The 27,666-nt window shown below is 34.1% G+C and overlaps 1 protein-coding gene across 1 annotated transcript in view; it reads right to left on the bottom strand.

The window, feature by feature from the left end:
- The window catches only part of RYR3 (ryanodine receptor 3), a 193,233-nt gene that overhangs the window by 123,891 nt on the left and 41,676 nt on the right, over window positions 1-27,666 (bottom strand). Inside the window, exons 2-11 of the mRNA XM_030950304.1 lie at window positions 22,648-22,767; window positions 20,790-20,897; window positions 18,582-18,656; window positions 17,523-17,601; window positions 15,783-15,895; window positions 15,358-15,457; window positions 11,669-11,762; window positions 7,832-7,906; window positions 6,814-6,970; window positions 701-874 (exon numbers count right to left, since the gene is read on the bottom strand). Coding sequence (XP_030806164.1) covers window positions 701-874; window positions 6,814-6,970; window positions 7,832-7,906; window positions 11,669-11,762; window positions 15,358-15,457; window positions 15,783-15,895; window positions 17,523-17,601; window positions 18,582-18,656; window positions 20,790-20,897; window positions 22,648-22,767 — 1,095 coding nt within the window. The remainder of the gene's footprint in view (window positions 1-700; window positions 875-6,813; window positions 6,971-7,831; window positions 7,907-11,668; window positions 11,763-15,357; window positions 15,458-15,782; window positions 15,896-17,522; window positions 17,602-18,581; window positions 18,657-20,789; window positions 20,898-22,647; window positions 22,768-27,666) is intronic.

The following is a 27,666-nucleotide window of genomic DNA, read 5'->3' on the forward strand; positions in this document are numbered from 1 at the left end:
TTCTTTTCAGTAATGAACTTCTTTTATTTTTTTCTTTTTCATGTTCTAATGCTGGGTTTAAGTTGTGAAAATCTACAAATAGAGAATAATGGTAATGATGAAGCTATGTGAAGCTAGTACTAAATCCCATAATACTGGATGATATATGAACATAATATTTGAAGATATAACAGGTCATATACCACTAATTAAGAACATAATTGTACCCTAAAATCAAAAGACTCAGAGAAAGACGTTCTTGATGTCACATCACAATTACATCTAACATTTTGGGAGGAAATTATTCTCTAATATCCCTTAAGAAACTTGATTATTTTCTAAGGCCATTTCTTAAGTGAAAAATATAATTGCCATTTCACATAATACACCTAATCTAAAAAATCTGAAACACCAGTGAATTTTAGATGACTTATTAGTTTACACCAGCTGCAACAGTTACATTTAGATTTTAAATAATTATCCAAACCAAGAATTTCTGACTTTTACGGGTGTAAAAAATAAAAATTCAGTACAAACTAATAATTTCTTCTGAGAATAAAAGCAGTTAAATACATTTCTTAATGACAAAGTTTTTCTTCAATTACATGGTTACATTACTATCCAGCACTTTTTTCACTTTCAGAGTGAAATATTCACATTTTCAATACAAAAAAAAAATTAAAGCCACAAATTGATTTCACAAGTAATTAAAAAACATTACCTTTCTTTTCAAGGGACCTAAACGTGCTGATTTAGCATCCTGTGCTTTGTAAGTCAACCATAAGGCTGTGGCCACATGTTGGACAAAACAGATTGAATCTCCATACTTTATTTCTGGGACACCCATTCCATCAATGTCGCGTTTGAGACTAGATTCCTGCTTTTCTTTCAGCTCCTAAGGAGATAAAATAAAGTTGGTATTTAATCTCTGTATTGGAATAGGATAAAGCATGGAATTCTACACTGATACATATACAGTGTATATGTATCATATACATATACAATACTAAACAATATTTATGCTACTTATGCTGTTAAGATGCAGCTAAATTTCAATTCACATAACTTCAGCTTCTATCCAATTAATCTTTCAGACTGTGATTAAAAATAATATAAAATCTGAAGCATCATTTTCACTGAAGAAAGAAAAATCAAGTCAAATCCATTACAATGAATTAATACAAAAAAATCTTTAAATTATTATCTTATAATATTCAATAACATTTTAACAGTCTGTAGAATTCTATGTAGCCAAAATTTTTGAATTTTAGCTTAGACATGAGAAAATAAAATAAACCTGTTTTTCAATGTAGCTAAAATATTTCTATGCTGAATATTTTTTTGTTTATAATTCGTATATACAGGTACACACTTTGCTTAGACTAATATCTCTGCATTGAAAAACTAAAAAAAAAGAAAATATTCATTATTTTAAAAGGATGATTTGGCTTTTATATTAACTTTACTTTTGCATGTCTCCATTTTTTACATTTATTTAAATAAATAAATAAATAGATAAATAAATAAATTTTTTATTTTTCCACTTTGTAAGAAGATTTGGATTCTTTCAAACCTCTTTTAAAGATATTGCCCAATGCTTGGCTGGAACACCCGTTTTTTAAGCCAAATTTTTTTCTTAATCCCATTATTCTTCATTTAAAACTGAGGGATTTTAAGGCTTCAGCACTTTAAAATAAAGCAGCTGTCCTTTAGAAAATTAATTCAGGAATAAGAACAGACTATGCTGCAAAGTTTGTAATAGCAAGTTATGGATACATGTGATTGTGCTGCTTTTATATGTGTGACAAGGTTTTTTATTTCCTTTCAGTTTATATAATGTTCAACATCTGGGGAGTAAACAGGAGTTGTATTATATCTATGCTAATCTGCTTTTATTTATATGTAATTTAACTGTCACATTTCAACAATAATTTCAATTGAAACAGGTAACATTATAATGCCAAGATGCAGGTGAATGAATTTACAGGACATTCCTTGGAGCTACCATTTCAACGTCAAGACTACGGGGAAAACATGCCACATCATATTTGTGTGGACTGCACTGCCACTACAGAAAAAGATGAACTATTTCAATACACATTTGCAGTGAGGACATTAGGTGAAAAATACAATAACATAGAACAAATTCACTGTCAGCAATTTATTGTTTGTCTTTACATCGAAACCTGAAAATAAAACTTTTTCTTCACATATTGTGTCTGCATCAACAACCAAGCATCAACAAACATTTCAGATAACAAAATCATAGTGTGGTAAGAAGTAATCCTAATTAAGTTACTTTTTTGAAAAAATTGAGAGATACTGATCCCTTTTGACAACACTAAACATAATGAAAAAACCCAATTTTTTCATTTCAGAAATAAATATTTAGAATTATTTCAGGGGCCTGAAGGCTGTTTTCACTTTGAAAAATACACCACAAATTCCTCTTCATCATGTTTTGCTCCTTGCACTCTGTCCAGCTTCTCTGGGATTTCAGCCAAGTAATTTGATCATGGTGCGCAAAGACACGGTGTATTTTACAACAGCTGAAAAGTCCAGTCAGATAAAGATTACACGAAGAAAAGAGGGAAAAAACCTTCTCTTATCTAGATATTTGTACATATCTTAAGAGTAAAATAGCCAAACACTTTGGCTTTTAAAATCCTCTCTTCACAGCCTATTCTCAGTTTAACTCCCTCGGGCTGTGAATTAAATAAAAGAAAAAAAAAATGACATGATAGGCCTGGAAGTTTGCAAAGGAAAAAAATGCCAACAATAAAAAATACCCCAAACCAAACCAACCAAACAAAAAAAGATGGAATGAATAAAGGAATTTGAGGGCATAGCTGTCAAAGATTATATTTAATATACTAGAGGAACGGCAAGAATTAGAAAGTGAGAAAGAATCATAGATTCCTACGTGATAAAATGAATATGAGGAATGGCAATGTGAACAGAACAAATAAACTCAACTTTCTTTACAAAGATTTTACAATAATAAAAACACAGTAGGGGAAACATTTTTGCCAGTTTAAAGGCTTGTCCTTAGAATGGCAAAAAAACTGTCTGCTGAACTCATTAAATCTAACTTTCATGAGCTAATTAAAATTTTATCTTTTGATATTGCACACTGTTATTGTGTTAAAAGTATAGCCATAGATACTCCAATACAACAAAAGAAAAAGATAAAAGGTCTACAGATATAAGAGCTTGGTACCGGCGTTATTATACTCTGTATACTTTGCTTAATACATTTGTACATTCCAGTAGACAAGAAAAAAAAATTACTTTCATTTCACCTTCTATTTTCTCTTCCCATAAAAAATAAGTAGGAAAAAAGGGTATAATACTGCTTTTGAAATGCAGTGCTTACTGGGAAAATATCATTATGAAATATTAACTTAAAAATAAGTATTGGAACTTTTAGAGACAAACGTAGGTAAAGGCATTTGCAATACCTATGATTACAAAACAAAATTAAACTTTATGATTACTACCATACTATTACAACATCCTAATGCCATGTTGAGTCCCTAAGACCGCTACATGTTGGCAGTAATATTAAAATGATATCAAATCCTTCTGCATGAGTCATCTGTGACTTTTTAATGCGTCAAGATGTTACTTACCAAGACTATAGCAATAACTTGCTCATTGTCAATTGTACATACCACCACAAAAATAAAATATGAAATCTCAAATATTAATTCTGGGCTACACAAATTAAAATAATCAATTATTTTAAAATATGCTCTTATTTCCACTGTGTTTTCTCTGTGTTTACAAAGGAAATTTGTAAGCAGACCCAAGATTCTCCTCAGCACTGTATACTGAGCCAAGTACTGTGCTGGAATGAGAACATCCCATTTCAAAACAGGATTCCATCTGGTGTAGAGAAACTGCTGTCTCTGTTGTCACAAGGCATTAGAGATCTGTTGCCTTAAAATACAAAGGTTGACATTTTAAAACTTGGTCAAATGTAAGTTCTATATTAAAAACAATAAAAGATATAATTTGCAGGGGGAGGTGGTCCATCAACCTCTGATGCTTGTAAGATTAGTTTGCAGAAATTAGGAAGCAAAACAGGCATGTATTACATATGTTATTTTCAATGAAATTAGCACCATAATGTCCTTTAGCACATACCTTAACTTTTTTTAAAACTTGCCTTCTGTTTTTATTTAGTAAAAACATGTTAAGAAAAACTCTAATCTGAATTTTATAATTTAAAATTAGTGTTTCAATTTCCAGTGTTATCCATCAAAAGAACAAAACAGTGAAAGAAAATACACTATGAATGCAATCACAGGTTTGAAGAACCAAGGAACACACAAGATTGCTGAAGTGGAATATAACAGTATTGAGGAAGAAGGTGCTTTTTCAACAAGAGGATGTCTATAACAACTGCTGGAAAATAAGACTTTATTTAAGTCATGTGTTACAGGCTCCTGGGCAGCCTTGAGGATTTGTATATCCATATAGCTCTGCTTTCTGGCAAAGATAATATCTTTTTTTTACAGAATCCTTTTGCTGGCTTCCAAACTGGAAAGAATACTACAATGAAGAAATGTTTTATTTCCTTTTGGATACTCAGCAGCAATGCTTATTGTAAGCAACCTGGTCTGATCTGGTGTTGACCCTACGTGAAGCAAAAGGCTGGACTAGATGGCTGCCCAGGGTCCTCAATCAGAATTGTTCTACTAGTCTAAGGGATGGACTGCTGTCAACAGACAGGTATCTAGCACCCTATTTTTGAGAATCTGTACACAGCTGGAATGAAGACATTAGACAGATACCTTGAAATTTCCCTGCATTCATGCCATGTTAAGGTACATGCAAATGAAAAGGTTTCTTCATTGAGATAATGAACCAGTAAAATGTTTACAAGTACACATATGCAGAAATTCAGATAAAAGCACCTGCATATATATGTATATATATATATATACACATATATATATAGTCTATCTATTACATCTATGGTCCTTTTTCCCCTCCATCTCTATGCAAGCAGCACTTTGCTTTAAGAGACCTTTTCTTCTTACAGTCCAAGTCAATCTTTGGGGTTTATTCCCATCCCAACATCACCTTTCTTTCTTCAGAAAAAGTTACCACTGCTTGTTCCCCTCACCTTTGGAAACACTAACGTCTCCACCCATGGGACAGTGCAGGTCTTGTGTGCCCAGACAATAAATAACAATTCTTATTCTTGGCACCAAATTAATACTCTATCAGGAGGTAAAAAAATTATTTTCTGTATAGGACAGCACAAATGAGACAGGATGATGAGACACTGAGCTTGGATTTAATATAAAAATGTACATTAACAACCATATTATGTATAAACATAGTAGGCATGCATAATCAATTACTACTGTCCTTCAGCTTAGTCATTTTGGGCACTGCACTTAATTTCACTGGTGTGCCTTTGAGCCACACCTCAACAAAAAGAGTAAGAAAATAGGGCATATTTACTCAACATAACATAAATAATTTTATGAATGTGCATACATAACCGCTAAATTTACATACTCATTTAAATTTACTCATGTAAATTTATATATACATTTATAGGCATAGATTAAAATATTGGAAAACAGCAGGACAGCTGGTGTCCAGTTAGGCAGTGAGTACATCAGAGAAATTTTAACTCAATGTTTAACCAGTAACTGTGGCACTCCTGTGATACCATCCTTACCAATGATTTTCCAATAATGGCAAAAAATTACATCTGTAATAAATGCTCCAACATAACATCGTATGTACAATCTATAGTGCATAGCCTTTACACGGAATAAAAAATGAAAAACTATGTTGTAAGTAAATCTAAGCAATCTAATAAAATTTCCTGATAGTTCTTCAATTATTTTAATTAGCCAAAATAAAAATTCATGAAATATCATATGCAGTCACACTAATAAACATTGCTATTTTTAAGATGTTAAAAAGAAATATTTGACTTATTATACTAACAAAAGTCTAGCATTTGTTAAGACTCTTACTGTTAGATTTTATCTAGCTATAACTAGTTTTAAAGATTCTGTTTCACTTAGGGATTTCTTTTTTCTTAATGATCATATAGCATTCAGAATTATGTGGAAAATTTAGTGCTTTTTAGCTAATAAGAAACTCCATTGTAACAGCTATGGCAACTATTTATTAGTAAAATAATGAAAGAACATAAAAACTTTTCATCATCTTTGATTGCAAAACCTTTCAAATCCTGGGGAAAAAAAAAGTTATTAATTTTGCCTACCTCCATAATCATTCTTCTTTTTCTCACCCTTGTAATGTTTTTTCCAGCTGGAAACAATGAAAAAGCTAAAAACATGCAATTAGCAGCTCACTAAAGAGCATAATTTGAAAACATATGGTTTAGAAATCACTGCCATATTTGCCTTACATTTAGGAAAAATTTGATTGGGTTCATTTCTTATCAGCACACTGCATAAAGAATAGCAACTGAAATGAATTAAATCGAATTCAATTATGACAGATAGAGCTGGAACATGTAACACTCTAGTGAGATTCTATGCAACTAAAATAATTCTATAATTATTAAAGTATTCATATTAAACCACCATATCTTGTATTTGGTTTTAATCTACTTTTTTAAAACTGGTTACAGTTTAGTTTATTCTATTTGTCAATCACCCTTATTTTTCCTCCACGAAACTTTTGTTATTCTTGACATAGGTTGTTTACATTTGACTTTAAATGCACAATCCCTAGCATTAACTGCAATTTAAAAATTACAAGTAATTTATACTGTTGTTGAAACAATTCAGATTTAGTGTTTGAGTGCTGCACATTTGCATTGATTTTATTTACCTTTGTTGCTCTAAAACAAAAGGCTGTGGATGCTGTGTCTGACTTTTCTCTGTCTAATATTACTACTCCTTCATCCTCATTCAGAGCCAAGTATTTTCCTGTTGTAATGTGTCGAAGACGAAAAGGCTGCCCCCATCTGATGTTACTTCCACTCCAGCTAAACGTAAGAGACATCAAAAAATAGTTGAAGTAAGTAGAACTAGAATTTTTTCTTTATGTTTTAAAGGATGTTCAGAAAATAGAGTGTGCTATATATATATATTCCTTTTTTGGTTCTGATTACAATACTTGCATTAAATCAGATGCAAAACTGTTAATTCATTTGCAAAGGGAACCCTGGAAAGGAGTATCTTCTTGTTTCTACTCCCTCTCTCCATCTTATCAGGGTGTTACATATGGTGTCCATAAAAAAATCCTATGTGTGTAAATTAACTACTTTATTTTAGTTGACTGACTAAACAAACAAATTAAACCTAAGTGGGCACTCACATGCCACAGAATTATCCTACATCTGTGTTAGTTATGACGGTATTTCACTTACAAACACACTAAGGGTAAAACAAACATATAGTTCAGATGGCCATTAAAGGCCCTACATACTCTCATGAGACAGATTGAAATTTCACTTGCAGGAAATAACAGACAGATAATCACACAGGAAAGAGATAATCTTTAAGAAACCCCCCAAAAAACAAGAAATACAGAAGGGGTAGGTATTATTGCTCTTATTTCCACTCATGCTTATAAAACTCCCAGTAAAACTAGGAATGCACTTTACTTTTGGAAAGAAGCAATGCTTTAAGTACACATATCTCATAGGCAGTGCTGCTTTTGATATAGGAAACAGAAAAACATATATTCTATCATAGCACATTGCTTTTTATTATTGACAAAGAGCCTACTAACACATATCATAAAGTGTGGCAAATATATATTCTGTATTCAGGGTCCGCAACAATCAAAATTCTATTAATATAACAAAAGTTGCTAACCAAAAAAGTTTTTAAAATATCGGTACCTTATTCGAAGGGGTTCTACTCTCCACAATGATCTTGCTCGAATGCCAGCTCCTCCAGTTTCATAAAATACTTTCCTACAGAAAAGGTTCAGAAGGCCAGCTTCTTATGTTTATTTGTGCTTATATAGTATTTATAACTTCTCTGGAAACTGTACATGACTCACTGCTTTTCCCCAGTAAATAAATGTCATTGAATGCACAGAAGATTCCTACTCCACAGTGAAACCATGATAAATAAACCAAATGTCCCAGGTAAATTATTTCCATTAAGTTAGTCTCTCTCAGGAGCTGATGAAATGCCTAGCCTTGAAAGTGGCTGGGGAACTTTTCCTGTCATTTTATCAGCCATAAAAATATGTAATTCCTACAGTTCTCAAGATATTAATCTACAATGCCAATGGTTTTAAATAGATACCATATTTTAAAATAAAGATATACATTTTCAGATGAAAACAACGAGAACACAACATCAGAGACTTCATTCCAAAAATTATTTCTATGATTTTTATTAAAGGGTCAGAAATTGTGGTGATAACAAAAATTCTGTATTATAATCCTCACAAAATCAATAATGCATTCAGAGAAATAAAAAACAGGAAGTGAGAGGCTTAAGCCTTTACTATAATTTAGTTTTCTTGAACTGTTAGCTGAGGATTGGTAATGTGTTCTAGTGCAGCAAATAATATTCCACTCAATAATCAAGTACAAACAAAGAAAAACTATGGTAGATTAGCCCTGTTAACAGGAAGTTTGTAATGTTTTAATAAACATTCATGCCTTTTCATGTAATCACCAGAATTTGTATATACTTTCTCACTTATGATATATGAAATATATGAGTATAACACTTATGAGTATAGGAAATATAATGGAAAATAGGATAATAGGAAAGGTCTGAATGTCTACCAAAAGATGAAAAGCTTTCTTACATATTATTTCTCTGAGAAGGACTAATCCACCCTAGCATTCACAGAAGCTGGACCTTCTATTGTACTTAAGTGTCTGAAAAAATGTGCAGCAAGGGAATTTAAAATTTGCCTTCCTGCTCTGGCAAACTTGACTGAATACAGCAAATGCATGCATAAAGATGTCACAATCTAGCTGTTATATAGCTGAATTAAAGTAGCAGTTTGAAATGCAGATTTTTAACTGGCTTTTCAATTTGTCAAATTCTTTTCCTATTTTTGACAGCTAGTAGGCAAAAATTTAAAAAGCTGTTTAGTATTGTTCTTATGCGACTATGGACCTGAAAATCAACTTTTGAAACAAAAGTTTTGTTTTTCATATCTGAGCAAGTATTTCTACACATTATCTTCTACTGAGAAAACTGAAGGGTCTCTTTCCTGAGCAAAACCTATTAAGTCCTGGACGAATCATGAAGCATAATGGAGCATGGCTAATCATTTGCATCCAACAGCTTTATAAGATCATGGACTTGTATTTACACCCCTACTTTATTTAGGAGTCACATTTAAGGGCACAGATGTGATATCAAATATTTCAAAAATGTTAGCTCACCAGAAGAGTAAGAATAAATATTCATCATAGTAAAGGTAGTAAAATTCCCTACACATCTTATCTTGCATGAAAATATATTGGTACTCTAGAATAAAAATGAACAAAAAAAATCCCTAGTTTTCAACTCATCTTAATTTCCAGTCCCTATGAATTTGATCTTTCAAGGTCATTTCCAACCTGGGCTGTTACATGATGCTCTGATTATACTGAATGCACAATAAATATCTGGAGCTCTCCATTTTCATTCTATGTCTCTGGTCCCGCTGACCTTACTGATTTTACTTTTGGCAGACTCTAAATCCTAGCTAAGCTCAAAACTATGTATTCATTTCCACTCTCTCTGGCCTCCTTCATGTCTCCTTGGCCCAACACAGCCATTCTATCTCCAAAGGACTGTCATGGTGTAGTTCAGTATCACAGAGACAGCTCAGTTCACCTGATATAGTCATTGTCTGTCTTCATGTCTTATACTTTTGATTTCTATACTTTAAAACATTCAGCTCTTTTTCCAGCTTTCTCTATATGCAATGCTGGACTAGAATTAGGGACCTTCTCTTTCAGTAACAGAGCTGCATGTAAAAAAGTGTTGCTGCTTTTCCACAACAGCAATTTTTTTTCATCTAATTGATTCCATGTATCCATCTTTTCTTTTCTTGCCAAACTACCCTTTTTGATGTCCAATATGTCCACCCCAAATATTTCCATTTGGACTGTAAAAAAAGACCTTGGGATTCTTGTCAGAGAATAGTCTCTATGTGAATTGTTAAAGAGCATTATGTACAGAAATGTTCAAAAATAAGACTTGTTTTACAAAGAGAAATCTTCACTCGTGTCTAACTTATTTAACATTCCTAACGAAATGCATAGAACTGATTAAATAAAGAGATGGAAACAAACACAAGCATTTTCTACATCTCTCTCTGCCATTCTTATTACTATTTGGGGTTTTTTTGGTATTTTCATTTTGTTTTGATAATGTAAACATACTCCTACAACAATGACACATAAAAACTTGGCCCTATATCTGTTACACAGCCCATAAAGTCAAAAGACAGGACAACTTCAAGTCATCTATCACTATCACACATTTGAAAATGTTCAATATAGCACTCGCAATTTTTCCAATTTTAGGATCGTAAATATATAGATTTCATTCAGACAAATATACATTTTAATTTTACCCTTTTATTTACTTAGCATAAAATACATGGAAGAAAATCTTAAGGCAGTAACAATACACATCAACCCTACATGAGGAATCACATCACACTGGGGAATAGGATGCTACAATTAGTTCTAATATTAGCTATATCTGACTTCCAGATAAGTAAGAGAAGAAGCAAAGTGCAGCATTTCTGAACACATTGAAACAGCTCAGCATCTATTTTAAGCTTTTTAAAACAGGTCCTTTATAAACTAAGTCTAAATGCAAGATAACATATCTGCCACTGTTTTTATACTAGGTGTGTACATTTTCATACACAGTCAAAACATTTTTTCTTTCTTTACACATATGAAGAAAACAGCCAGAAAAAATTCACACAGTGAATTTTTCTGGTTTTTAGTTTGGGTTCTCTTTAGGACTTGGAGACATTTTTACTCCTCAGAAATGTAAAAATGGCAAATTTAGAGCTGACAAGTTTACCTGACATAATTCAATGTTACTTGTGGTATCATATTACCTAAAACATAACTTATTTGCCACAATAGGAAGAAAGGTCTTATTTGTTTAAGATGATTTAAAAGCTAGCAGGTTTATGCAGCAAAATTATTAGTTCACTTTGCTTCTGATTAACCAAAAATTTTTAAAATGCAGAAAAATTCAAATAATGAATCAACATAATAGATTACATCTGTAGATATAAGTTTAACAAAATAGTAGTTTAGTCTAGCTAGCATGATGTAATTTTTTTAATATGTTAATCAAAATTGAGAAAGCTTAAAATTTGCAAAAAAAAGTGCAAAATATATAAAATATGAAAGTCATTGCAGAGGCCAAACTTACAGAGATTTTTCATGGATTCTTTTTCACATTACCATCTTCCTGCTAACACTTTCTTACCTCTACTTGTAGCAGTATGAACTAGAGACAAGCAACATAACAGGATGAAATCTCAGTGAGAATCAACTACTTAAATTTCAACAATGAAAGAACTCATGACTGATTTTCAGTTTAGTAGGTCTCAATTTCTTGTACAATGTCACTGCCTAATTAAAGACCGCTGTAAAGAGTGTTAAATCTACCTAACCTCAAATTCAACTGACATCCTGTTTCCTTTCTGAAAGAAAGAAATATTAAAAAAATGCACCACCACTTACTTGTGCTGTGAATCATTCTGGTCTGTAGATGGAATTGTCAAGCACTCATCATGGCCATGGAAAAAACGTACTACATGCCCACCAAGAAGATATCCTGAAAAAGATGCTCATTTACAAGCTAAAACATTGACTATGAATGAATGAGCACCACCATGAAAGTTTAAAAAATTCAAGACCCACATAAGATCTATTTTTCAAATTTTCACTCATAACTAAATCCAAACAAGAAAAAAATTATTGTGTTAACATACTATTTTTAGTACCTTTTTAAAAAAATATTTCTTCTGAACATGAAAACAAAAAAAAGCAAACTTTTAACATTTAAAACTCAAATTAGGATTCTGAGACAGAAAAGGAAGTTAAAAACTTCTTTAAAACCACAGAAACAATTATGGCTTTGAAAACTGAATGCTTTAGGTAAAAGCCAAATCAAATAGATAATACCATAGTTTCCTCCCCCTCAATACAGTTTAAAATATTTCAATACAAAGCAGCTTCATGCTTTCATCATTTTTTCCTGAAATTTATCATTTTTGTCAAAATCAAAGGTGCACAGCAGCAGCAGGAAACAGAGGACAGAAAAACACTTTGCAGATCTGAAGATTAAGTCTAATGGAAGCTCACTTTCCAACCCATTTAACACAAAGAGTACAGGTCAAAACCAGGCACTCTGCCTCACATTAAAAATGAGAAGACACAGAAGGTGTAGGAGAATGACTCATCAGATCCTAGTCCAAACCATTCTGACCTTGTAAGTGAAGGTACTGCCTTTTAAAGGAGCACACATTAAGGAGGAAGGGTAGAAGGAAGCTTTCATACTGTCCAGCTGATTCAACATAAATTTGTAAATGAGGAAAACTGTAACTGACAATTGCCATCTTGCCAATTAATATGAAAGTCAAAGCAAAGAAATAATAGGGGGAAATGTTCTTTTCTGTTATTTATGCTTTCTTGATGGTTTTACAAATGTCACAGAAACAGCACTGTCTAATTCCTAATCCAGTTTTAGACTCAGGAAATCCCACCCTCTCTCTCTTCGTTCCACTTGAGGTAGACTGCTGTGTCTTTTGACATATGACCATCTCTCACATAAACCATTCTGAGAATGTATACAAAACCAAAGCCTAAGTAGTTGAGGAAAATATGATTGACACACAGAAAAATCTACTTCTAACTCCACACAAACTTTTTTTTTTAATTACAGTATGTTGGATTATGCAAATAATTTTGGGCTACTCAGTGTAAGAGTTCCAAATACAGCAAAAGGCCACTAAGATGATTAAGAAGCTGGTGCACATCACACTTGAGGAAAGGCTGAGGGAGAGGGGAGGGTGGGGTGGGGAGGGTCGGGGGAGGGGAGGGTCGGGGGAGGGGAGGGTCGGGGGAGGGTCGGGGAGGGGAGGGGAGGGGAGGGGGGGGGGAGGGGGAGGGAGGGGAGGGAGGGGGAGGGGGAGGGGAGGGGGAGGGGGGGAGAGGGGGAGGGGGAGGGGAGGGAGGGGAGGGGGGGAGGGGAGGGAGGGGGAGGGGGGGGAGGGGAGGGAGGGGAGGGGAGGGAGGGAGGGGAGGGGAGGGAGGGGAGGAGAGGGGGAGGGAGAGGAGGGAGAGGGGGAGAGGAGGGAGAGGGAGGGGGAGAGGGGGAGAGGGAGGAGGGGGAGGGAGGGGGAGGGAGAGGGAGGGGAGGGAGAGGAGAGGAGAGGGGAGGGAGAGGGAGGAGGGAGAGGAGAGGAGAGGAGGGGGGAGAGGGAGGAGGGGAGGGGAGGAGGGAGGGGGGGGAGGGAGGAGAGGAGAGGAGAGGAGAGGAGAGGAGAGGAGAGGGGAGAGGAGAGGAGAGAGGAGAGGAGAGGAGAGGAGAGGAGAGGAGAGGAGAGGAGAGGAGAGGAGAGGAGAGAGAGGAGAGGAGAGGAGAGGAGAGGAGAGGAGAGGAGAGGAGAGGAGAGGGAGAGAGGAGAGGAGAGGAGAGGAGAGGAGAGGAGAGGAGAGGGAGGAGGGGGGGAGGGAGAGGAGGAGAGGAGAGAGAGGAGAGAGGAGAGGAGAGGAGAGGAGAGGAGTCTGGAGGGATCATATCAATGTAAAGACTGTGGGATCAAAGTTTTTCCTGCTATGCCCAGTGGTGGAACCAGAGGCAATGGGCCCACAGTGAAACATGGCAGGGTCTGTTTGAATATCAGGAAACACTTTTTCATTGGGAATGTGCCTGAGCACTGGCACAGGTTGCCCAGGCATGTTGTGAAGTTTCCATCCCTGAAGAGGGTTTAAACCTGTCTAGATATATTCCTAGGCAACATGTTCTAGTGGATCAACTGTACAGTGGATTGGACCAGATCTTCTGCAACCTCAATTATTCTAATTCTGTAAGCTTCTAGGAAGTTTAGCTCCCAAATCTCTTCAGGTACAGAAATCTAAACTATACCACTAGTCTTCCATTATCTCTCTGTGTAGCTCATTATGTTTTTCATACATTACAAATTTTAAACTTTGCTGCTGGATGGTTTTTCTCCTTGCTTCTTTTAGTTTTACCTGTGAAGGCCAAAAAAACACACAGACTTTTCCAGGGTTCATCCCTATTCTATTTCTGACCCACAAGGAGAGCCCTCCAGACAGCCATTTTTAAATATCCACCTCCAGCATGCTAAAGCAATCAGAAAGTATCACAAGCATAATCCATATCCCATATGATTTTAAAATTAAAACCTAACACTCTGAGACAGGTTTCTTATGGGCCAGTGCACAGAAATACTGTGATATGCTGATTTAAACCACTTGGGGTTAGAAAAACCCAACCATAGATCAAATAAGACTACTAAATTAAGTCTAACACCAGGGTAAGTCATCTTCTACCAAGATTTACTATAGCTGATCCCAGGGAAATGAGATATCTCTCTCAGTTCCCTCAAAGCTCAGTTTATGTCCTATGTTACTGTATACTAGTATATCATAAATGCTAAGTTTTACAGACAAGTGACGCAAAATGATCCTTACTTCAAGACATTTAAGTTGTTTGTGAATGTTGACTGCTGATACTTTGAATAGAGAACAGCAAAGATGAAGCACAGTGTTTGCTACAACAGTGTTAATGACAAACTATGGCATCAAAATAAGGGGAGACACTGAGTGGACCAGACTTTCAGTACAGAAGACATTTCTCAGAATAAGGTGACCATGACAAACATGGTCAATGACTCAAACATGACTATGAAGTGCCATAAAATTTCCCAAAAGAATTCCTGACCCTGTGGTGTAGGATTTAGGCTGAATAAGATAGTACAATAAGGATGCATGGCTGTGACATCCAGAAAGGATATTGGGGAAATGTCTGTAAAAAGCAGAACTAAGAGACTGAAATAGGAACTTTGATAAAACTGCTTTTCATTTTGTCTGTACCTTTATCTTCCGTTTTGTCTGTAGTGAGAGAACAGTATTTAGGAAAATTGTATGCAAAAACCTAAGTTTTCTGGCTTTAGTTATTCTGCAGCTCCTCCTTCCCCAAATTAAACTAAGCCTTCATTGCTCATGCAGCTTTTAAAGGTTTGTTATTCTAAACTTACAGCGCTCATTTAGCTTTTCTTTATTTTCTTTAAACTTTTTGGTTGACATTCTGAGGGGAATTTGTTTTTTTAATTTTCCTCTTTATCAAAAGCATACAAATTAGTCTAATTTACATACATGTCTAAATAAATAAAATGGCAAACCTTCTGTAATATTGCTTCCTGAACATATAGGATGTACATTCCATAGTGTCTGCATAAAGGAGGCATCCACCTGAATATTTCCATTTGACACAGAGAGATGCTGAAACAAGACAATGGTAACAGGAAACAATGAAAATTATGCACTTAAAATATTTAGTATGTTAATTTATAAACAGAAGAGAAGGTATCATAAATATACAAATTTCTTCTAAAATTGGTATTATTCTAAAATCTGAGGAAAAAGCATGGAAGCTCCATGCACAGAGCACCCTTTCAGTGTGGAAAAATAAAAATGCATTACAACGAGACATTACAGCCTAGATTAGAAAAAAATAATTCATGAGAATCCCAACCAATCTCCTGATATCCCCACAGAACTTTGTATTTTCCCACCATTTGACCACTATCTAAAGAAACAAACTCACCAGGTATCTTTCAGAGGACACGCTGACCAGGATAAGGTCATCACCTATTCGAACTTTTTCTCCTTCTGACCTTTGCTTAGAAGCAGGGTGTATTGTCCACCAGCATGCCTCACCTAAATGACAGAGGCACTAATCATGGTTCTACAAAACAGGCAACTCACAAGAAATCTAAGAATATCTTTATACAGCATTAAAATATAATTATAAAAATTGTCTTGTAAGAAAATTCACCTTATAAAACCACATCATTTCTATTTTCAATCATTTTTGGCGTTTTCTTTTTGCTTGAAACTTTTTGTCATACAATCTTTGCCATATATGATATTTCCCTTTCCAAGTACTTTTAAAGGGATTGTTTACAAAACACTACTCAGAACTGCTCTCCCTTGGAGACTCTCCTTGCCAGGAAATTGCTGACACCTACCTTGGTCTTATCTATCACCTTTTGTCACTTCTTTTGTTTAATTGTCATATTTAATACCCAACCTTCTGTATCACATAGCATAACAAACCTAGAAGAAGTTCCACTAGCCCTACAGATGATAGAATTACGAAGTAGCCAAGCGCAAGGGTGACAACCATAGAACGTTTCCTACACATGAAATGTAAGATTCCAGGTTACACACACACAGAGAAACACACACAGACAAACTTCACTCATTCAAAAGACAAACTTTTATAGAGAGCCACCTGAACAGATTCAAAGATTATGATTTATAAAGGTTTTAACATCTACACTGCCAGTGCCTCTCCATCATCAATTAGTCTATTTGATTTTAATTTCTTTTCAAAATAACGAAAAAACAATAGAAAGCCCAGATTTATATTAACACAAACAGTATTTCTTTATTTGAACTTAACATGAATGAAGTGTGTATACACTAAGTATACACTTAGTGTATACTAAGTGTACACTAAGTACACTTAGTATACTTAGTACTTTTAGTACTATACTTAGTAATTTTCCCTTCAGGACATATGTCTGGACCTGATTATTACAGAGTCACCTGTTACTTTCTGAGGAGTACTCATCACTTTCAGTAAACATGAGCACTATGTACACAGCAGCATTGAAGTCTATTTCTGGCTCTTTGTGGCTAAGTTACCTTTAAATTTATTTAATATTGCTCCAGCGGCAACTCATAATTTTTATATGTTTTCATGGAAGCACAATTTTTTTTTCACTATATTTCCATCAGCTGTAATGGTAATGGCAGTACCCCCAGAAATACACTAATTAGATTTTAAATCTTTCTCATAATGTCATGTTTGTTCTATCTCCTTCACTTTGTCCCATTATTGATTTGTCCATATTACAAATGTATCTATCCAGCTCTTTTAGCAGTGTGTTCACTACATATTTTCTGATTTCCTGCACTACAAGTTGTGAATTTCTTTTCTTACCTGGTTACAATGTAAATTGTGAATGCACCAGTATATGGCTTTTCTGTACTATAAGTGTCAAAACAAAAAAAAAATCTAAACAAAAGCATCAAATTTGTTTTGTTCAACAGAAATGTTTTACTTTGACTATTATCATGCATTTTATTGCAGCTGTCTTAAGTCAGTTTAATTGGAAGACTCTCTCACATTAATACCAACAGTCATTTCTTTCAGTCATCTTTTTTCTGATGAACACAGAAAGATCCCATTCATAAGCTTACAGTTGCATTAAACACAATGTCTCTTCTAAAACCAGAAATGGGTAACTCATTCTCCTTCAAAAATAACTTGCCATACCTGCTGCATTTTCTCGTAATCCCACATCAAATGCAAGTTTATCTGTCTGGGATCTTGATGATGTTAAACATGTCAAATACTGCAAAACAGTGACATTATTGAAAACAAAAATCCAACAGTACCCACTAACACACATGCCAAATGAATACATTCACATTACTTCGTCTTACTATCATAAGTGATTTTTTAATGAGTTAAAGATTATGTTGTTATTCATACAGAAGCTCTTCCTGAACTTTAAACATCAAAATCCTTTTCCACTGCAGTACATTTCCACTTCAGTTGTGCAATTTAGCTTCTACCTTCTGAAGTTTCATACAGCTCATCAGATAGGAACAGGCAAACATCTAATTACAACCCTATCATAATAAGTTTTATTCATGAAAACATTAAAAACATACCAAAAGGTAGTAATTATACTTGCAGCTCTGGTATCAAGGCAGCTACAATTTTCAAGGTTCATAAACATAAGCCACATAGAAGATTAATGTAGCATTTCAAGATTAATGTAGCATTTTCTAGTACAGAAAAAAGGAGGGAAAGTGTTTTCCTGACTTCTCATTTTTTCTGCCTTGTATTGGGTGTATTTACATGGGTCCTAGTAGGTCAAAAATTCAAAACAGCTGAAATTTTTCAGTTGTAGAATATAGTATGATGAAATTTATACAAGGCAGCCTGAAGACAGCATCTTCATGGACATAATCCATGGAAACTATGGGATGTCAAATGGAATACCTTATAAAATATGATGGGGAAGAAAATAACATAGAACAAATTCATTTGCTGTAGAAATTCTTGCTAATGGAAGTTAAAGATTCCTTAAAGACACAGAAATAATAGATTTTAGGAGCTTTTCATCTACAATTCTGAGTTAGATCAAAAATCTGAATTTAAACAATTCTATTGTGTTGAGACACCCCAAGTCATTAAATTCTTTCTCATCTAGCACAGAAGATAGCTTGGAAAGAGCATTATTCCAAATTTTTAGGGTTTTTTTATTTTGGTGAAAAGACATTTCTTATTCATGCTGCTCATTCTGGCAGGTGCTCCCTCACTTACCATTTCACTGAAGGAATGTCGAAGCAGTATGGCGTGGCCGTACAGCAGGGTCCGGTGCCCACCCCCTTGGGCTGCCTGCAGAACAGGATGGAGAAGGTCAGAACTCCACTGCTCTGAGTGCACCATGATCAGAACTACACAAGAACATGAAGAGCTGTGGCAGTTCAAGGAACGAGTGCAAATATTCCAACAAATTATGAAATGAACACACCAGGGAAAAAATAATAATAACAAAGTCGATACAGCAATAGACAAATATCTGCCAAAGGAAAAAAATGTTGTTCTTTGACAAAGACTTTTATTGTTACCTGATTTTTATTATGATTTATTAAAACACAGCATTTGCAAAAACATAAGTTAAATAAGATACCACTTACCTTTCTTATAAACTTCATGCAGGCATTAAAAAAAATAACAACATAAATACATATATATATATATATACACACACACAGAAACTGAAATCTGAAAGAGAAAATAACATATTTACTGCCCAGAACAGTTTAAGCATATACTGAGAATATCTACTTGCTAATGTTAATCTTTAACATAATTCAGATTCATTAAAGCAACTGTATCCACAGTTTCAACCAAGTGCAGTTATTAATTATGAATATGTAAAAATATGACAAGACAGGCAGAAGCAAAACTGGATTTTCCATTTGCTTCCTTCAGAGCAAATTTCTTTTTAGTTCCTTTTGGGTGCCATTTAAGGTCAGATCTTGCCCTTGGATTCATTTGAAAGCGACAAAGATAATTAAAGGATATTCCAAGAGCTCAAATAATGGTTATACATGTGTAGGCAAATGGTTTTACATGCTGTGAACAACACATAAGTTAAACTATTGCCAAGTTTTTAAAAAAAAAAAACGTTCATAAAAAATTCTTATAATCCTGCAGAAACGTGTCACTGCTTGGTGAAGAAAACTGGAAAAACATGTAGGAGTGACTATAATACCTCTTTTATACATTAAACTTTTTTTTTAAATGAAAAAGGAAAAACTTCACAGCAAAGTCAATTGCAATTACAAACAGGTTGTCAAAAGAAAATTACATGTATTCAGTTTGCAACAAGTACATGAATACTGAGAACAAGCAATGAAACCCTTCTGTTATTTTATTAGCGAAAGTTTTTAAATGAATCACTTGTAAGTTTGGCTTATTATAAAAAAACAAAAGAAGAAAACAACACAACCAAACCAAAACAACAAAAACTCCAAATTGAATAATCTACAGTCTTTTTCTAGAAAAATAGGAAACTCTTGTTCAAACCAAATTTAGTATGAAAAGCAAATAATTTTTTATTTCAGCCTTGCTTTTAGTATGAACTGCTGTGTTCCTATTACAGTTTCCCCAATGGATTGTGCCTGAATTTAAAATAAATGAAGGACAAGATAATTTCAAAATAAATAAAGCACAACAGATTACATTATTTTTTGTTGCCTACTCCTCCTTAAGCAACGGTGTGATCATTTTTATCAGATATCATATGTCTTCTACTTCCAATCCCAAATAAGATATTCATATATCATTATTAATCTCAGATTAAATCTTTCAGATGTAGTTTGGGGTGAATATTTTGAAAATATTAAAAATTATGTCATTTCTTAGAAATTCTAGAAATGTTTAAATTGATATTTTGATTTCCTAAGCATATGTTTTTATTTTCATCAAAACTTATTTTATAGAATGCAATGTAATTGCAAAAATAAAAAATACAACTTTTTTGGGCAGTGGAAAACAAAATATCAGCATTATTGAAGTCTGAAAACCATGTATGTAAGGCTGACAATGCAACATCAAAGATGATATAACTCCATCTTTCACATCTGTGCAATGATATGTCCCAGTTAAAGATCTGAAGCACAGAATAAGCCATTAGGTTGTAAAATAAGTGAAGCTGTAGTTTTATCATGCTCTCTTTATAACAGAATGAAAGTTCAATTCAGTTTGATTCAGCTGAAATTGGAGAATTAGGGTCAAAGTAATCAAATTGATGATGTTTCTGGATTTGTGGATCACAATTATTCAAAAGAGTTGCACCAGCTCCTCACTGCCAAAGAGAAATTAATGTGATTACACAACTGGAGCAATAATGTTCCAAGAATACTATGACATCAGGAACCTCTTCTAGAAAATCCTGGACAAGGAAAGAAGTGAGGAAAATCTGTATTCAGATTTAATGTTCTTTGAGGTCAATTTACTTACCCCTTCACCAGCATTTTCCCCTGTGCTGGCCAGCATTTCCTGAAGGGCTCTGACAGACAGTGACTGCTCAAGGACGAAATTACAGACACAAAGGTCTGGAGGGACATACTGTAAAAATAAAATGAACAGTGCAAGAACAGATCAGCAGAACAGGTGAAACAGGATGAAAAGTGTTTTGGAACATGTGCTTATTTTAATTTTTGAATCTATACTTAATGCCTATTCATTTGTTTTTGAGGTAAATGCTACTGTCCTGTATGAAAACAATATAAATCCATTCTTCATGAATTGACAACACAGCAATTTTACTTTCCTTGAGCTGTATTCCTCACGGTAAAATGAAGCTTCTTCAGGTTCAAATGCAAAAACTTTTCCCCTATGAATTATTGTTTCCTGCCTTTTAGAATGACAACATGGATATTGTATTTGTTCTGTAATGCCGCTGACAAAACAGAAGAGAAGGTATAAGATCTTATATCATGTATGAGGTTGATAGAAGATATTTACAGCAGTAACTAAATGGCTGAGATTCTCTAGAATCTTATGACATAATAATATGAACTCTTTAAGGAAATCCTAATTTTTGAATCCATATGTCTGCTCTTTATAAAACATGAAACTTCACAACAGACTCTTTTTTTTTTCCAATTTCTTAGCACTGATATGTCCAAAGAAAGATATGTTCAAGAGAAAAAAGTCTCAAGGGGAACCAACAATGTACATAAATATATGGCAGAAAGCACAAAGACAGATCCAGAGACTACACAGCAGAACCCAGTGAAAGGACAAGAGTAAATTGAGACAAAGTGGAATACGGGAAATAATTTTAAATATGACAAAACCCCCCTACTCTTACTGTAAGCATGGTAAACAGTAAAACAGGTTGCCCAGAGAGGTTGTAAAGTCTCCACCCTTGGAGATACTCAAACTCTGATCCAAGTGTCCTAAGCAATCTGTTCTGTCTGAAGCTATTCTAGGTAGATTTTGCTCTAGGTGACCTTCAGAGACCCTTCCCAACCTTAGCAACTCCATGTTCTGTGATTCATGATAAAGATCATGGCTGAAGATGAGCTTTAAAGTGGATATGCACTTCTTTTTATAATCAGAGTGACAAGAGAGAATAAAAGTCTTGATGATGCTGCATTTTAAGGTGATGAAAAGTGAAGAAATAAAAACAATTAAGGAAAAAGATGCAGAGAGAACCAAAGAGAAAGATGAGGTCTTCCTCTGTTTGGTTTATTCCTAACATTATGCTTTAGTAGAGGTTTACAGTTTCATCTTTTCTCTCCTTTCCCCTCTCTAGTTCTGATAATTATCCTGGAGGGATTTGTTTGGGTTTTGTTTCTTCACATCTCTCTGGCTTCATTTTTCAATTTTCCATTTTTAATCTTCTAAAAGTCTCTTTCACTAATCATTCTTGTCCCTGTACATTCAACTTCCTGATTGATAATGGAGTCAGGAGTAACACTTAACACCAGTAACTGACAGGTGACAATGCTTCTAAAATTATCAATCCAGTGTATCAATATATTTGAACCTAAAGCAGTTACAGAAATATGGGAGAACTTAAATATTAATAACAGTCTGGAGACCTAATCTTGAAAATAGGTAGTATTTCAGTTACAGGAAGTTTCTTAGTTGAAGAATAGCAGCTTTTCACTGTTCTCAGGTATGCCTCAAAATTTATTTGGAATCTCTAGGAAATTTTTGCAAACAATTCTAAGATGCAGCCGGGAAGAAAAGCATAAATAAGGTCCCTCTAGCATCATATTTAAGAAACCATAATTAAATTTGCTTGTGAGTAAGTAGGTTAACATTCACTGATCAGTTACACCAGTTGAGAGTATCAGCTTCTTACTTTAGCTTCTGATGTTGGCTCCAAAAAGCACAGGCGATTCCCAAGTCCCTCAGCTGCCAAGCAAAACTTCCTTTGTTCTTTGTGAATACTGGCAACACACTGAAGTACTACTTCATCATCCTGTCACAATACAAAGAACAAGTAAAAAAAATTATTTTGAAGTTATATGTGCACTATAATGTTAAGAAATCCTGCAACATCTCTTGAAAATTAATGCAATATTCTTCTAAATCATATAATGTACATATGCAGAGATTCTATTGATGTATATCTATAACAGATCTACAAACATGTAAAGATTTCTGTAGAGATTTACATTCAAGACTTCATCAAAGAGACGAAGACTGCACACTGTCTCCAAGGCTTTTGCATCTGTTGTCTCCTTTTGTTTCTTTAGCAATATAAAACAAATTGTAAGTGCACTGTTACTCAGTTTTACTCAGCTAAATATTTTAATGCTTACAGTAAAAAACCTTTACTGCAATTTTGCAAACCGCAGTGCTATTTGTTAGCACAGTAAACTATCAACACTATTCCTCAGAATGCAGAATCTTAAGTTCTCATGTAATATAGAAATCTCTGTGTACAACCAAAGATCCAAGAGGCATTTTTCAAGTGAAAGTTCAGTCATAAGAGGTTGATCCTCAAAAGGCATATCCCAAGAATAAGAACACTCTAGAAAAGCACTTTTACAAATTCCTGCATAATACAATGCCAAACTCATAAAGTGCCAAGCCCTTTTTCACCTCTTAACGTGTGAGGCTAAAGCTGATATAAGTGAACCAAAGATATTAATTTTAGTGTTTGACTGTGTCAAAGCTATATACAGAATTAAAAATCATTTTATTTTCCAAAACTTGTCCACTAACTAAGAAAAAAACTCTGAGGGAGTAGCATGTAGAAGCACTTATTTTTGTTACAGGCATGTATGTCACTGTTTGCCAAAAGACACTGCCTGACAAGTTTTTAAGGGGGCAGAAGCTGATAAAACAGGAGTGATATGATATGTCACTGTTCCCTCCAGCTACAAAGTCCTACTGGTGTCACTTATTATTATCAAAGCAGATACACAACAGCCGCCTGTGCTGAGCGCTGAGATCACTTGGACAATTATGTTCTAAAAGCAGCACTGCTATTTACACTGCCCTTATGCAACTGCACTGCTATGGCACTGCCACCGCTTTGGGCACTTGAAATAAAAGCTGGGAGAAGGAAAGCAGTTTCCACCAAAGGAACTAAGTGACACACCTTCCCTTTAAAGAGGGAAATCAAAAGCATGCTTTTCACTTGTGTGATTTCACAGGTGAGTGCAAGTTACAAGGCTTTTTTAGGCAACCCTTCACTGCCTGCTTACCACTTCTTACTGAAATAAGCAACTATTACATTTCAGATAAACCAGCAGCTATAGACAGTATTTTTCTTATCTAGCTTGGCATGACAAGCAATAGTGGTTTCAACAATACAGAAAAAGAATTTGAAACATATTTGCAAACAATTCTAAAAAATGTAGCAGTTAGACAGAACTAATTGATGCTAACAAACTATCTTTCCTCCTGTTGCTTCTGCTTCCATTTCTATGTAAGATAAAAATAAAGATGTTTAAAACATTTTTCATCATCTAGTTCCTGTATCAATATTTGAAAATACATATTTTAGAGCTAAAAATATTAAAATACTAAAACATGAATTTATGGATACCAAAATTTCGAATAAAATTGAGATTTGCAACTTAGCACACATTTATCATTACATGAAATTACGTCTATATCACTCAAATTGTATTTATTTTCCCTACTACACTAAAGTATTCATCACTCCACAGAGGCATAGCATACATTAGTAGCCTATATTGTAATTCATAGTTCCCTATATAATAAAATTATGTCTTCAGACTTTTTACGAGGGCACATCCTATCTTTTAAAGGACAAGGGGTAACAGCTTCAAATTGAAAGGGTGTAGGTTTACAGTAAATATACACTGGCATAGGTTGCCCAGAGAAATTGTGGATGCCCCATCCCTGGATGTGTTGAATGCCAGGTTGGATGGGGCTCTGATTAGTCTGGTCTAGTGGAAGGTTTCCCCACCCATAGCACTGGGGTGGAACTGGATGATCTTGAACATCTCTTCCAATCCAAACTGTTGTATGATTCTATGAACATACATAAAACTTACTTAAAATGAGCAGGAATCAAATAAATTAACTATTTTCTTTTTAAATCCATATGCATAAAAGGGCAAGAGTTCCTAATATAATGAAATTAATATTTTAATATTCTAGAATTCAGAAAAATAAGCACTTAGAATTTACACTGGCATCAGGAAAACTTTATCAATTATTAAGTGCAGTAATCTCAAAATAAAAGCACAGAATGTCTTAAGAAATTTATGCAGCATTTCACACGGATGTTTTATCTTATTCCCCTAAATGGCCAATGTGCCTTTTGCTTTGTGCTACAACACTTAACAAGCTGGGTCTTTGCTATGTAGAATAAAAAACTTCAATAGTTTTTTTAAAGTGGCAAGAATATTATATGGTATTTCAGAATGCTTTGCAGAAAAGTTTTAAAAAACATTCATTCATGACTGAGCATAAAAAATTAGCAAAGCCAATACAATCTGCAAATGAGACAATTATTCCCTGTTAAAATGATTCAGTATTAACATATTCTCACTGAAAAAAGCATCATTCTGGCTGAGGTCTATAATTGCTTTTCTGGCCTGAAGATGCTAATAGAAATGAGTTTTATGGAGTTGCTAGGCTATCATGAAAATACAGACCATGTCTCAGCAGTACCTTGTTCTCAGTGCCTAGTTTTTGAACCATGAATTCAACAAATTTAAATTGTTTTGATTCAGTAAGTGTTTAAAATGCAATTTTTTTCATCTAGCAGCTCTGACATTTCCATTTTCTAGTCCATTTCTTTCGGGCGGTGGGTGGTGTTTGGGATTTTTGTGGGGGTTTTGTTGTTTGGTTTGTTTGCTTGGTTGGTTGGTTGGTTGATTTTTAATAAAACAGGCTTAGAGTTCACAGAATCCCAGGGAGGAAAGGACACCCATATACAATGGTCCACTACAGATTGGCATTTGCACAAGAAACTGCTTTTGCTATTCTTCCTCAAAAACTAGTCACATTCTAAGCATAATTTAGTAATAACTGGTTCCCACCAGTGGCATCATCAAGCTAACCATGAGATACATTCTAGACTACCATCATTTCACCTATTCACAAACACAGATGCATAGCAATTCTTAACTTTTTTATTCTGAATGAAGAGGAAGTGGAAGTTCTCCCCTTCAGTCCAGAAATCTTTTATCTGGTTAAGATTCATCTCTCAGCCCTTTAGCAAAAGGACACACACAAAGTAACTCCATCCCAAATCAAAGAAGGTTTATACATTAAAACATGTTGAAATTGCTAAAATATATTTCACATGGTCTGAAATACTGCAGAATTTACCTAGTGTCATGTAGCTAATGTGCCATAATACCATCCATTGTCCATTCGTGTATTCATGTGCATAACTTTTGGAAAAAGGAAAAAGACAGTTTGGGGGATTTGGGGTTCTTTTTGAAAATAGGTAACCACATAATTTTGTGCACTGCAAAAATAAATTTCTATTTGTTTTGGCTAGAGCTGAAGCTGTATTCCAAATTTGACTTTATAATAATGTCAATATAAACTGAGAAACAAAGGTATTTCTAAAACAGTTACAAATTCAATGTATTCTAATTGTAAGAATGAGCAAGTTACAAAAATAGAAATTGACTCTACACAAAAGTATGTCTTTTGTGAATACATTAAATATTTAATTTTTTTTAACAGAAAACTTTTATTCCTAGTCTTCAGCAATACAGAATTAAGCAGTATACTATATAACTTTACAAATGAATTTTTAAAGGACCACAGTCCAGTAGTTCATTACCAAACACTATTTTGTCTTGATGTTCAGGCTGTTTTCATCCTCAGATTTTATAATATAAAGTGATGGTGAACTTAAACTGAGATTTCTGTGATAAAATAGTAAGGCAAAACATAAGGAAAATTGATTTTTATGACTCAATTACTTGACTTGCAGCAGAGGAATTCAGTGATCAAGGTGAATTAATGTACTATTGACATGACCTTGCTCCTGCTCTGTTCACTAGTTTTTCAACACAGATTTTGAGAATAAGGAAATTCCAACAGTTAGTGAAACTCCTTCTTCATTTGTGTTGCATATATATTCCATAACTTAGAGTTGTAGTGATTTATATAGTACACATAAATCTGAATAGGGGTTGTATTCAAAAATTCAATATATCTTATATTATCAAGCACAGAACCATGAATACAGTAACTATATACAAGCAAATATTGCTGGAAAATGATACCATACATTTAGTTTATTACCTATTGAGTCAACATCTACCTAATCTCTATAATATTCAGTGCTGAAAATCAATTGATAAAATAAAATTGACATGGCATTGAAAATTAATCAGTTCTAAATAATTAATCAACTTTGTCATTATACTACAAGAAGAGAGAGTTTTCTCAAAAAAATTACATATTTTGCCTATAATTTACTCACAGCTACAATAAACATTCAGGTAGGTACTTTCACAGGAATAACTAACTTAAATGCAAAGTGATACAGAATTGTTTAAAAGTGACAAACTGACCAAAGGGGCATTCCAGACCATATGACATCATGCTCAGCATATACATATTCATATATACATTTCATTTAGAGGAAATAATTATTTTTAAATTGTATTATTTATGTCCATAATAATTATACAAGCAGTTTAAGTCTTATTCTCAAAAAAAATAATGCACCATTACCAGTTGTTACCAAAAAAAAGGAGGATTATATAGTCAATATCCACTTACATCATGGGTAATACAGCAGCTTTAATAAAAGCTGTAGGTTAGACATTAATTGTCTAGACAGTGCTTTGTGGGAAGCAAGTCTAAATCATCAGACAGCAGTGAAAATACAGAAGTAAGTAAATCAAAGTGCTTTTTCACTTGATCT

Source organism: Camarhynchus parvulus, chromosome 5 (genome assembly GCF_901933205.1).
Source record: "Camarhynchus parvulus chromosome 5, STF_HiC, whole genome shotgun sequence".
Taxonomy (NCBI): Eukaryota; Metazoa; Chordata; class Aves; order Passeriformes; family Thraupidae; genus Camarhynchus; species Camarhynchus parvulus.